This window comes from Tachysurus vachellii, chromosome 13, assembly GCF_030014155.1.
Source record: "Tachysurus vachellii isolate PV-2020 chromosome 13, HZAU_Pvac_v1, whole genome shotgun sequence".
In the NCBI taxonomy this organism is placed as follows: domain Eukaryota; kingdom Metazoa; phylum Chordata; class Actinopteri; order Siluriformes; family Bagridae; genus Tachysurus; species Tachysurus vachellii.
In genome coordinates, this window is record NC_083472.1 from 1953942 (window position 1) to 1968290 (window position 14349).

The 14349-nt window shown below is 40.4% G+C and overlaps 1 protein-coding gene across 1 annotated transcript; it reads right to left on the reverse strand.

The window, feature by feature from the left end:
- Window positions 1-591: 591 nt before the first annotated feature.
- On the reverse strand, window positions 592-10259 carry cav1 (caveolin 1). Its single transcript, XM_060885375.1, has 3 exons — window positions 10143-10259; window positions 9214-9381; window positions 592-2787 (listed from the first exon to the last, which is right to left on the reverse strand). The coding sequence occupies exons 1-3, from the start codon at window positions 10173-10175 to the stop codon at window positions 2446-2448; spliced, it is 543 nt and encodes a 180-aa protein (XP_060741358.1). The 5' UTR covers window positions 10176-10259; the 3' UTR covers window positions 592-2445.
- Window positions 10260-14349: the final 4090 nt, after the last annotated feature.

A 14349-nucleotide genomic window follows, 5' to 3' on the forward strand; every position in this document is an offset into this window, starting at 1 on the left:
TGTGTTTGAGTCCTCCTTCATATTTACGAGTTGGGAAGTCGTAATTACGTCGTCAGGTGCGTCGCAGCGAGATGACTGATCTCTTAATTACCTACAAAAATACAACAAGGTGTTTTTTTTTCTCCCTACTAAAATAACACAGAATACACATCAGGTGAGTTGCTTAAGGTTTATAATCAAGTCATGACGAAACTTTATCACTAAATATTATACGGTAATAAAACCATTCCTCTATCAGGTGCTTAAATCTTAACCAATTTGCTTGTATTGTAAGAACTTGCTCCATAAACCAAGCACATTATAACTGAATTGAACCAAAATTGGCTTCTGTGATGAAGAAACATTCAATTACAACTAATTATAGATCGTGAGCGAGAAAAGAAGTTCAAGGTTTTTTTTTCTTTCTTTCTCCCGTTTAAAGCTCCGCCGTTCAGAGACGCATTTAAACTTAAAAATAAATCAATAAATAAAAAATAAAAATAGTAACAAATTCACTGAACACGTCGATGATCTGCGTATAAACGTATTTAACACGTTTCACGTCAGACTTGTTTGCTGTAACCGTTTTAAATGACAGACAACAAAATATAACACGGTTTCATTTTTTTTTAATGTGCACGGCGTGAAGTTTACAGTAAAAAGCAGGAAGGTACAGTATGTAAAAAAAAAATACAGCTCTCCCGTAGCAAGACGCCCTTTTCATCAGACACGTTCCCGTCCTCAGAGACAGCAGGTAGACAGACGGTAAGGCGACTGAGTCGAAAAGAAAAAGGAAAAGAAAAGGAGCTCGATGGCTGTAGAAAAGACGAGAAAAAGCGCCCCGGTTTCCATGGAGTCCAAGGGGCTGAAAGCTTCTTCCAGCTTGAGTCTTTTGCCAGTGTGTGAAATCAAAAAACAAGAAGAATTCGATATCTTAATTTTTTTTCCAGGCACTTATTATTAATATTATTTCTCTTTGCACAAACAAATACAGACGTACGACTCACGTCGTGATGCAATGCGCCTCAGCTGATTGATAAAGAGTTATGAACAATATGTGAAAAATAAAAAATAAAATAAAATAAAGTACTTCATGTTCATATAGTGGATGTTTGCTAAAGCTAAAAGCTCGGGCTTCACTGACTCTAAAAAGCTTCTAAGGTTTTAGTTAAGTGAAGAAGCTTATCGGTCTGTAACGTCGCTCAAATGAGAAGAAGAAAAAAAGTTGGTTAGTTGGTGTTGCGAAAGCAGGTATGGTCTCAATCTCTCTCTCTCTCTCTCTCTCTCTCTCTCTCTCTCTCGCTTTCTCGTGTTAGCTTTACGCTGAAAGTCAAATGGCCTCGAGTTTGGCCCGTGGTACAGCAACGGCAGCATGCAGTGTCATGGGCAGTCTCGAAAAAAAATCAGCAGGAACACGCCCACTTTATCATTTTATTAATAATTAAAAAAAGTATACGGAGCCCTGAAGAGGCGAAAAAAACACACACAAACACTTAACTAGTGTTTTAAAACTCGCGCACAGACATTTTCTGCTCAAAAAAAAAAAAAATCAAAAAGAATCGCACGAGTTCTCGATTATCTTGTACACGACTTGATTTTTTTTTAAGCTGTTTAAATTGCTGTTTTAATTATATAATCGTTTCTATATACAGTATGACGTCCTCGTTTATTAATTGTTATTAATAAAAAAAAATTCGTTTGCAGATTAGTTCGATTGTTCCGATTGGCTGATCGTCTCTCTATAAACCATAAACGTGTAAATATTTACCGTCTTGTTTTATGTCAGTTTACACAGAGGAGGGAGTTGATGAGCAGGAAAATGTCTGCGCTTTGGTGGGTTTATTTTTATTAAGCTTTATTATCCACGTTAAAAGTTTTAGGACGTCTCTCACAAAAGAGAACGTTTTTCCTGCTCGGGCTTCGTTTTAGTGACGATCCACATAGACAAAGATCTGTTTTATAAACTTTAGTAAACTTCCACAAGTAATTATGAAGAATGAAAAGAACAAAGGTTAAGTTTTAGTTAAAAATAAAAAAAAAAATAAAAAAAACGGGGGAAAAGACGATGGATGATTTATATGTGGACTGAAGCATGAGTGAAGCGGGACAAAAACAAAAGGTTAAGATTCACAGCCTTGTCCCAGGAAGCGGAATAAAATGCAAGGCTGACCTGCTGCTCGTGTCGTGATAAACGCTAACAAATGAAATAAAATCCTTAACATTTGATATTTCCGTAGAGAAACCCAGACCGGAGGGAGACGAAAATCGCTAACCAGAGACTGGAAAGTCTCGCTATTCTTTTCACGTCAACCTCTTCAACATGAAGGGTTATTTTTTCGCTCCCTCTCTCCATTTTAATCTTTTATTCCCCTCCACTCTCTCCACTCCACACCACCTAACCCCCACCCAGCCCCCACCCAGCCCCCACCCCCCGAGCCTTATTTCTTCCTTCACTTCCTTGCGCTCCTACACCACCTTCGTGGTGGTGAGGCGGACGTTGCTGAAGCACTTCCCCATGGCTTCGAACAGCGGGTCGCAGAAGGTGTGCACGCAGATGGAGTAGACCTGGCTGATGCAGTGGATCTCGATCATGTAGCTCTTCACGCACGGCACCACCGCCCAGATGTGCAGGAAGGACAGGATGGCGAAGAAGATGCCCCAGATGAGCGCCAGCGGGATGCCCACCAGCGCCGTCAGCAGTCGGTAGAACCAGTACTTACTGACCGTGAACGTGGTGAAGCTGGCTTTCCACACACCGTCGAAGCTGTAGGTGCCCGCGGGCTCAGCGATCACGTCCTCGAAGTCCACCTGCACGCACACCAGGAGACACCATGAGGAAAACATTCAGTGTTCCTATAGCAACACATCCAAAAATGGTTCGTTCCTCTTCTACAAACAGAACGATTTGTTTATACGTTAATGAATTCAATTTCAATTTTAATCAATGAAAAGTTTACGATTTAAAGACAAATCAACACAAAATCATAGAAACAATTTTTTCGATTGACAGATTTTACGGCGATTCGAGCCGAGAGGCTTCGTGCGACGTCACAATACACATTCAACCAAACCCCTCTTCTATTCACATGTGTGGAACACGTACGGCTCTCGTAGACAGTCGTAACACGTGTGTCCGACGGTAGGAGTTTAAAAGAAGCATCCGGTGCCTCTGGGTTTCACCGGTTCAGGTAGATTTCCATGACAACGATAAAGAAAAAGCACAAAAAGCTCCAAGTTGTGCAGACAATTAAAATAATGCACAAAATCGAGCTCCTGGAGTGACTGATGCTAACATCCATAAGTTTTTGTTCTCGCCTGTATTACAGCAGCTATAAACAGATGTTTTACCTCTGACAGGAGACAGAAAACATCACTGCATCTATGATAAGACCTGAATATATGGAGCATCTGCAAAAAATGTGCAGAATAGTGAACTGCTAAAGTTTACTGTATAGATTTAACGTCATTGCTACGGAGTTGCTATAGTGTTGGGATGCGGTTGCTATGGTATTTCATGTGGTTGCTAGTTTGTCGCTTGTTGGTTGTTATGCGGTTGGTAATTCATTGCTAGGGTGTTACTAGGTGGTTGCTATGGTATTCCAAAGTGGTGCTAGGTGGTTGCTATGGTGTTACCAGGTGATTGCTATGTCATTTCATGTGGCAGGTGGTTGATCTACGGTCCCGAGTGGTTTCCAGGTTGTAAGTAAGCAGTCGCTATGGAATCTTAGCTGGTTGCTATGATGTTACACGGTTGCTATTATGTTTCAAGGGTGTTAGTGGGTCTGAATAGCCTGAAAAAAAAAAAAACTTTTTTATAACATTGTTACCTGGCAACTGTGTTTACAATCTTCCCCAAAATGATGAGTATCACAATATTTGGAGATAATAATAAAGTATCATTTATATTATGTATAAAGTTTCATTTAAAAAAAAAGTCTGTGTAAAGTACAACACGGTGTGAGCGCAGAGAACAACAACAACAAAAAAAAAGATACGCTGTTATCAGTACCACCGCATGGTACGGGGTATTTCCAGAACGCCGCCCACGCCTACTCCACATTCCTCAGAGACGGCTCCGTTACACGGTGCAGCGATCTCGTCTGATTATTAACATCGTGTAAGCTTTCTGTCACGCCGCACTTCATAAATCACACCCGGCGCTCGAGCGTAAGAGTTTAGAGCTAAATCAAACAGCTCGGACATGTAGATCTGTTCACCTGCTTCCACAACAGGGCTGCTGAGTTCTGGATTCTGATTGGTCAGAAGGTGTTGGGCTTGTAATAACACATACGGTTTGTTTCTATAGTAACAAGCTTACTCACTGGGACTTGTGTAGCGGATGTGCGGAATAATCTTAAGCCTAATAACACGACGAGTACTTTGTGTGTGTGTGTGTGTGTGTGTGTGTGTGTGTGTGTTTAACCGACATCTGGGAAGTGGATCTTTTTCCATCTCTGTCCAGAGTAAAAATAAACTCCTGTAAAGATTTTAAGATGTAAAATGTGCTGAAACTTCTGCAGCTGGACTCCAGTCTGTACAGCAGACGATCTCAACATCTGCCTACAAACATCTGGAATCCACAGGTATCAAGGAAACCGAGACAAACGAGCAGGAAAGACTCTCTATACGCTCTCTCCTGTATTGTCCTGACAAACTTATTTTCCTCCATGAACGTAACAAGAAAAATAGGATCAAAAATTTGGAATCAAACACTTATATATTTTATATTTCTATTAGAAACAACAGCTGTATAAAATCTGCTTTGATTCTCTTCAAACTTCAAACCTGCTGACTGACTGATTTTATTTAGGCGCCTACGTTTTTTTGTCCTCTCTGGAAAAAAAAAGTAAAATTTCTAAAAAAAAAAATGTGATCATTTATTTTATTTTATTTATTTTATTTTATTTTTATTCGAATAATATTTTTTAAACATTTTGGAGAAAAAATGAGCAACAATTTCAAAAATGTGCAGGATTTTATGTATTTAAAAGTAAATTATTTTAATTAATAATAGTTTTTGACATCAGGATGTATTATTATTATTTTTTTTTAATCCTGCATGGTATCACTATGAAATGAATAATAACGTATTACCTTGAATAAGCGCTATAATATAATATAATATAATATAATATAAAGGGGGGCACGGTGGCTTAGTGGTTAGCACGTTCGCCTCACACCTCCAGGGTTGGGGGTTCGATTCCCGCCTCCACCTTGTGTTTGTGGAGTTTGCATGTTCTCCCCGTGCCTCGGGGGTTTCCTCCGGGTACTCCGGTTTCCTCCCCCGGTCCAAAGACATGCATGGTAGGTTGATTGGCATCTCTGGAAAATTGTCCGTAGTGTGTGATTGTGTGAGTGAATGAGTGTGTGTGTGTGTGTGTCCTGTGATGGGTTGGCACTCCGTCCAGGGTGTATCCTGCCTTGATGCCCGATGACGCCTGAGATAGGCACAGGCTCCCCGTGACCCGAGGTAGTTCGGATAAGCGGTAGAAGATGAGTGAAAGAGAGTGAATAATTGAAACAAATAATTGATTATTTACTTAATTAATCAATTCATTAATTAATAATTAATTCATTATCTAAATAATGTGTTTTTTATTGAGTTGCAGATTTTTTTAGATATATTCTGCTATGCTGTTACTTGAGCTCGGTCAGTGAGGACCGATGATGAGTCTCAGCTATTTTAGGAAATTGTTATTCTTCTGAATTTCTGCACAGCATTCTTGCATTCTTGCATCAGGACACGTCGCTGCTCCGAAAGCCCCGGCGACGTGATTTAAGACTCGACGCTGACCAGCGAACAGAAGTCTTGTCACGGCTGGATTTCACGTTACTCAGCTGGAGTTCCTGAAGGTCTTTTGATGCGTGGAGGTCGTGCTGAAGTGTGTTAGGGCAGATGATAAGTGGGGAGTAAAGAGGCTCGAAGCTCCTTCTCTCTCTGCTCTGGTCTAGATGGAGTCTCTGGAGGAATCCGGCTGCAGTGTGCTATTAAAAGAATGTTTTTTGTTTTTTTTTATGAGCGGAAAAATCTGCTCAGTTCCAAGGGAAAGCTGCTTGTGCTTTTTTTTTTTCAGAGGAACTCTGATGTGGATCTTCGATGCGGCTCGAGAGCCACAGGGCTGAGTGCCAGCTGCCTGCCTGGAGGAACACCCTGTGTGTGTGTGTGTGTGTGTGTGTGTGTGTGTGTGTGTGTGTGTGTGTAAATGTAGATGGGAATTCCCTGCCTTCATCCCATACGCAAGACCACAAGATAATACGCCCACTTCAGTGTCCCTGATCATGAAGCCAGAGAGAAATGGAAAAGTTTAAAAATAAACAAATAAATAAATAAAGAAAGAAATAAATGTCTAGAGCTCGTCTTGTGGATCCAATTTGTGGACAAATCATAAGCGCTTTTGTATTCTGGATATCTTCAGGGAAGGAGAGTGACTCACGCTCATGCAGCGCTCATTTAATAAGCTGCTGTTTATCCCTTTTTTTCATTCGGAGAAGAAAGAAATCTACTCTATGCTCGGTATGACACTTAACACAGACTCACCACATGCTCTCTCTCTCTTTCTCTCTCTCTCTCTCTCTTACTCTCTCTCTCTCTTTCTCTCTCTCTCTCTCTCTCTCTCTCTCTCTCTCTCCTTCTATCTCAACTCCACACCCTGGAAAACTTGTGCTAAGAATCTTAGGAGTGAAAAAGCATTTCTCAAAAACAGGAAGCATGAAATATTTCCTCTGTTCCAGCTGAGACCCGAAGCCATTGATTGCTCGGCTGCGTTTGTGACACCTCGTCTGAGTACGTGGGATTCGCCACACGACCGGGTCGCTGTTTCTGTAAAGGAACATTCTGACACCGCCTTGTGATTCACAGCTTTGTGCCACGATCCGTTTTCATCTCTAATTGCTCGAGTGACGGTGCGACGACGTCGAAGTCGAGTTTTAGTCGGAGAGAATCCAGCGCCATGTCGTCATGGCGATATCAAAAATACCTAAAAGGAACTATTCAGCTGTTTAACGTTACGTCAGCTGTTTCTTTTTCTGAATGCAAACCTGTTTTTATGCCAGAAATAAACTTCTCACCAATGCTACAGTTTTTCTCTCTTGACTTTTACATAACAGTCTTTTTTCCCCCTCTAGCGTTTTTGGAGCATTGCCTTTCATTGCCAAAATTAGTCTCTCTCTCTCTCTCCCTCTCTCTCTCTCTATCTCCCTCTCTCTCTCTCTCTCCCTCTCTTTCTCTCTCTCTCCCTCTCTCTCTCTCTCTCCCTCTCTCTATCTCCCTCCCTCTCTCTCTCTCCCTCTCTCTATCTCCCTCTCTCTCTCTCTCTCCCTCTCGCTCTCTCTCTCCCTCTCTCTCTCTCTCTCTCTCTCTCTCTCTCTCTATCTCCCTCTCTCTCTCCCTCTCTCTCTCCCTCTCGCTCTCTCTCTCTCTCCCTCTCTATCTCCCTCCCTCTCTCTCTCTCTATCTCCCTCTCTCTATCTCTCTCTCTCTCTCTCTCTCTCTCTCTCTCTCTCTCTCTCTCTCTCTCTCTCTCTCTCTCTCTCCCTCTCTCTCTCCCTCTCTCTCTCTCTCTATCTCTCTCTCTCTCTCTCCCTCTCTCTCTCACTCTCTCTCTCTCACTATCTCTTTCTCACCAGCCAAGAATTATTCACCACTGGATTCTCCCTATATGGTATTTTAAAAAGGATCATGCAACACGGCCATGTCTCAATCCATCATGATCTGCTTTCTGCACCGCACGAATGGAACCAAATCTAAAAACATGTACAATAGGTAAAAGTATCTAAAGGAAAACAAGTACAAGATTTTTCGTTTAATTAAAAAAGAAAAAAAAGGGGGGGGGGTGAACGATCCATGGAACGAACATCCTTTGAAGTATGATGCATTTTGAGGAGCTGCCTGATGCGGGTCACGGAACAGATTAAAAAAAATCTTTAGTTCTGAACTGGAGTGATGAAGCTGAGGCTGAGGAAGAGTTAGAGCCACAAGTCACGAAATTTATCCAGAAATTTCCGTTGTGAACACGGGTAGAATGGTACGATTTAAATTTTTACACACAATTTCCAGTTTGGGCCACGCCCACTTTGCATACAAAACATACAAAGTCGAAAACATACTGGATGTAAAACGATGCGAAATCCATCACGATGTCCATCAATGTTGTGGTGCAACAATCAAGATTAATACAAAATCATTCTTTAGACAATTATCCAATAAAGTTTGCAGGTTTAATAATAATATTACGCAACTGGAGCTCGCAATTTGCTCACTACAGACAGCTGGTGTCTTTCTCGTAAATCTCTTGTGTTAAACACTTACATATAGGATTACATTTAACAACAACAACAACAACAACAAACGACAAATAAAGGACTGAAAACAACTAAATCGTGTTGTTTAGATCATTATCTTCTGCAGGCTGCTTGTAGTTCCCAGACAGTGCCTCCTGGTGGTCATGCCAGGTCATGCCTAGCTACTCATGGCTAGTCATTTTAAAAAAAAAACAAAAAAAACAAAAAAAACATCTGGATGTTCTGGATTTAAGCACCGATACAGATGTGCGATAAAGATTACATTACAGTAAAGGAAATATTTACAATTTTTGATTTTTGGCTTTTAACCTTGTGCTCTGAGCAGTAAAAAGAATGTCAGAACATACGAGTGGATATTTTCATAAAATAAGCCGTTATCGGTAAAAGAATCTCACCTGTTGTTATTTCTGATGATCATATTAAATTTGTTCCAAAATGTCACCAGAAGATGATTTCAAAAAAAAAAAATAAATAAAATAAAAAATATTCTTGGTACTACAGTAGCTTGTTGAAGCCAAACCACACCTCTCCATGTCATTCCAACACTGATGTTTCAAGGCTGCGTCCCAAAGCCAAACAGGCTTCTGAAATAGTCGGTCAGTGACTCGTTATCCTACTATAGATAAAGTGTTCATTAGTTTTGGGTCACTAAAGCACCAGCGGGATATCAAGCCTGCACGAGCTCAACCACATAGACACATAAAAGTCAGATGTGTTTAAACCTCACTGGATAGACGACGATGTCCTCAGGACACCACTGCTCTGGTTTTTATCCTCTCAACACTGCTTCTAGTGGAAACCCTGAGCAGCCTTGGACTCTATCTACCTTGCAAAAATCTTCCTTGGCTTTTTAAACAAGCCGAATATAAAAACTTGTGATCGATTGAATTCTCAGTGCACTTTAGCATAAAATGAAATAAATAAAAGTCTCACCTTAACTACATGGTCGTTTAAATGCTTGGGGTCCCGGTTGACCAGGTCTATCTCCTTGGTGTGGACGTCCTGCAAGGTTTTCTCGTTGATGCTGTCGCTGTCCATATCTTTGTTGTTTGGCTTGTATATGTTCCCTTGTTTCCTGATGAACGGTGAGTGAATGTATTCCTACACGGGTGCCAAGGAAACAGCGCAAAGTCAGAATGAGGGGAAAAAGTGCAAATGCGGTTGGGAGAGCAAACAGGGAGCACCTCAGCTCATTCCCCTGGCATGGGATGGTTTTAAATGAGGGGGTAAGTACAGCACCACACCCCTCTCTCTCTCTCTCTCTCTCTCTCTCTCTCTCTCTAGTAGAAACTGTAGTTCCACCACAAGGGGTCATCACCAAACACCGTGCGTGCGCGCACCAAACACCATAAAAAAGCGTACAGAAATAACTTACAGTAAAACTGGTGCAACCTTTATTGTTTTTGTTTTCGTTGCATTTCGCACCAATTAAAATATCACATATTAACTACAACATTTAAACGCAAACAGTGAAAATCGACCCCCGAAAATTACAAACAAGCCTGTGATAAATACCGATAAATAATTTTTTTTTAAAAAAAAGGTAATTCTACATAAAAGTACCTATAATGATGCACAACCAACGGGTTGAATCGTTTGTTCTGTAGCTACTATGAGGAGTAAGAGGCACTAGTTTGGAGAGAGCGAAGGGAAAAAGATGATAACCGCGTGCCAAAGCGATAACGCACGAAAACCTGTGCGCGCGCGGTGAAAACGTGCCAACACCGGAACCAGGTGTAAATCCACCGCGGTCACACCGTCCAGGGAGGAGCTTTAGATTACAGGGAAATGCGAAAGCAAAACAAACCCTGAATTGTAATGAAATATTCCCCGATAAAGCGGCGTTAAATTCGCAGACTTACCTCGGTATCTCCGTCTTTAGGACCGCCGGTCATGCTGCCGCGGCGCGCGCGCGTGTGTGTGAGTGAGTGTGTGTGTGAGACAGAGAGAGGAAAGAGAGAGAGAGAGATACAGTGACTGTACAGATGAAGCGCTGTGGGAGGCGACGGCACGGTGATCAACACACACACAGACATAAACTTACACACACACACACACACACACACACACACACACACACAGATATACTGTACACTTACACACACATACACACACACACACACACACACACACAGACACACACATACACACACACACACATACACACACATACACACACATACACACACACATACACACACAGACATACACTTACACTTACATACACACACACACACAGATATACACTTACACACACACACATACACACACACACACACACACACATACACACACATACACACACACATACACACATGCACATACATACATACACACACGCACATACATACATACATACACACACACATACACACACATACACTTACACACACACATACACACACACGCACATACATACACACACACATACACCCACAAACATACACATACACACACATACACAAACACATACAAACACACACACTCACACACACACTTACACATACACACACAACACACACACAAACACGCACATACATACATACACATACACACACATACACACACACACACACACACTCACTCCTTCAAGTCCAAAATGACTCCATAAACAACGAATTTAACACAGTAGGTGTTCTTTTAGACTTACTTCAGTTATCTGAACACAACATCGGTGTTAATGAGACACCTTGGTGTTTAAAGCAGGTCTTTTGCAGGGGACATAGAAAAAAAGGTTAACATAAAGAATATAAAGATTAATATAATACAAAGTTCAAGATTAATATTAGATATATTTAAATGTGTATGTATTTATCCCCAATGAGCAAGTCTGAGGTGACTCAGGTGACTGTGGGGAGGAAAAACTCCCTTAGATGGTAAAGGAAGGAACCTTGAGAGGAACCAGACTCAAAAGTGAACCTCATCCTCATCTGGGTGACACTGGGGGTGTGATTATGAATATACAGTCTGATAAATGTTGTATTGATGAGGAGGTTGTTGTCCTCAAAGACCACATGGAGACCACATCTCTTCTTTAGTAAGCAGAGTCTAACTGGAGCTGGAACATCACTAGATGTCTCAGGATCCTCACAGAGTCACCCTCATCTCAGTAGAGGTCCAAAATCTTCATGGAACTTCTCAACTCTGCTCAAATCCTACGACATTATAAAGGTTCCCCAGTCCTGATGTTTCCTTACCTCACATTAATCCGTGCAATTATTATACTTATTATCATGTTACTAACACTTATTAATGTCTTTTAAAAATTCATTTCATCATTTCCAAGCATCCACTGATTCCTGATGAGCTCTTAATCTGTTACGTCACCTGTTAAAGCAAACAACTTTTTAAATTACAATACAAATGCATGGAAAATAAACATCACATTACTAAACAATAAAAAAATCCCAACCAATAAGAATCAGGGCTGTTTGCTTCACACTGTACATCTTCATCGCAGGTGTTAATTCGCACACTGATACTGAGAAGATCTATCTATCTATCTATCTATCTATCTATCTATCTATCTATCTATCTATCTATCTATCTATCTATCTATCTATCTATCTATCTAGGACTGGAAACAATGGAAAGATAATATGAGGGAAGAAATGAATCACATGTAAATGATTCATTATATAAAATAAATGTGGATAGAAAGAAATAATTTGGGGAAAAGTCAATCATAAAAAAATTACATGGAAATAAATGCACCTTGTATAAATGATTCATTATATGAAATAAATGAATCATGTGTAAATATCACATCATGATTTGTTGGGTAGGGGGTGGGGGGTGAATGAAACGTTAAAAATCACACGTGGAAAGAAATGAATCGTGTATAAATGATTCGTTATATGTAATAAACGTGGAAAGAAATGAATCGTGTATAAATGATTCGTTATATGTAATAAACGTGGAAAGAAATGAATCGTGTATAAATGATTCGCTATATGTAATAAACGTGGAAAGAAATGAATCGTGTATAAATGATTTGTTATATATAATAAATGTGGAAAGAAATGAATCGTGTATAAATGATTCGTTATATGTAATAAACGTGGAAAGAAATGAATCGTGTATAAATGATTCGTTACATGTAAAAATTTGGAAAGAAATGAATCGTATGCAAAAAATAACAAGAAGTGCTCTGAACTGAAAGCCTGCATGTGAATGTGAACATTTAAAAAGTTCACGTATGTAGGTTACGTGACTTCACTGCAGTGTGTGATATTCAAGTTGTAAAAGGAATTTAAGGACAAAAAAAGAAAAAGTCACTCTACAAGCTCTCTGAGGCTGATGAACAATAGCTGGAGGTCATTTCCTGAGGGGACAGAAAGAAATCTAGGCAAATTCTTGCTCAGCAAATGGCATTAAAGTTCATGCTTCAGCTGCGAGTGGTGCAGAAGGCGAGGGAGCACCACGGCCGAGAAACCATTTACTGAACAACACAGGTGACGGGATGATCAGGGGGCGTGGCCTAAATGCAACTGGAGCAACAGGTGAGGAAAACACGACCCAAACACCAGAGGGGTATTAAATTAACTGGAATAAGTGAAATAAACAAACTCTGCTCCACTTGGTTTATGATAAAGTCAAACCACAATCCATTACTTTTAATGTATATGTTTTTCTGAAAAGTCCAAATAATGCTGAAAAATCTGAAAAACCAATCAGACGTTGTAAAAGTAAACATTGGTTGTGAGATGAGTAACAGGATTCTGTGCCAGTGTAACAAACAATGGCAGATAAATTACTTAATTTGTTCCAGTTGCACGAATAAATGACTAATTTGCATAAATTTTGAGAAATACAAATTTTGAGAACAACGTCTGAGAGAAAATAATAACAGGTCAGAGTTACTTCGAGCGTGAGCAGAAATAGGGTTTAAAAAAAAAAGAAAACCTCTAAAGCAGTGTTGCTGTCACTCACTCACTCTCACACTCATCTTCTACCGCTTATCCAAACTACCTCGGGTCACGGGGAGCCTGTGCCTATCTCAGGCGTCATTGGGCATCAAGGCAGGATACACCCTGGACCGAGTGCCAACCCATCGCAGGGCACACACAAACACACACACACACACACACACACACACTCTCACTCACACACTCACACACTACGGACAATTTTCCAGAGATACCAATCAACCTACCATGCATGTCTTTGGACCAGGGGAGGAAACCGGAGTACCCGGAGGAAACCCCCGAGGCACGGGGAGAACATGCAAACTCCACACACACAAGGTGGAGGCGGGAATCGAACCCCCAACCCTGGAGGTGTGAGGCGAACGTGCTAACCACTAAGCCACCGTGCCCCCCCTGTTGCTGTCACTTCATAAGCTAAATTTGAGTGCAAAAGTTTGTACACCCCAGAAGAAAACGGTGTTATTTGTTAGCATTAAGACATTTCATGTTTGTGTGTGTGTGAAGATTTAACCATTAGGGAGAATTTGCATCTCTCCTTCTGGGTATGATGTAAATAATCTCTTCATAATAATCATTTTTACTCCATTTCCCACAATTTTGTCTGCTTCATGCTTCAGATTGCTGTCTTGTTTTTTGTTTTTTTAACCTTAACTAAAGTGGTAATGTTCTTTTTCAGGCGTGATTTCAGGTGGTGAAACGAAAGAGCCGGATTCTTCAGACAGTGACGATGTTTTATTAAATAACCAACATAAATAATGTACAAAGTCAAACCAAGAGTCACAACAATCGACATGCAACAAGCAGCTAAGATGCGAGAGCAAACATTTTAGATGCTAATTAAAGAGGAACGACAGAACAGGTGAGAAGAGGAGAGAAGCATGTGAGCAGGTCATGTGACATGGTTGGGTTCTGAGTGTAATATAATACTATAGTATATATGAAACTCTAACCATTCATTTCAGATATAAATAAATACAAATACACAGAGAAAAATTATATATTTCATGATGTATATTGTGTAAGCAGTGACGGATAAGTGTCTTATTCCTCTTATACTACAGCAAATTAAAATATCTTGTTAATGAAAGAATGAACTGTCATACTTTTTATCCAATAATAGTTACACTTGATGTTGCATAAC

Coding starts and splice junctions, on each gene's coding strand:
- cav1 (XM_060885375.1), bottom strand. CDS start 10,175: ATGACCGGCGGTCCTAAAGACGGAGATACCGAG. Junction 9,382..10,142: donor CTAAAGACGGAGATACCGAG/GTAAGTCTGCGA, acceptor GCACCCGTGTAG/GAATACATTCACTCACCGTT. Junction 2,788..9,213: donor TAAACGACCATGTAGTTAAG/GTGAGACTTTTA, acceptor GTGTGCGTGCAG/GTGGACTTCGAGGACGTGAT.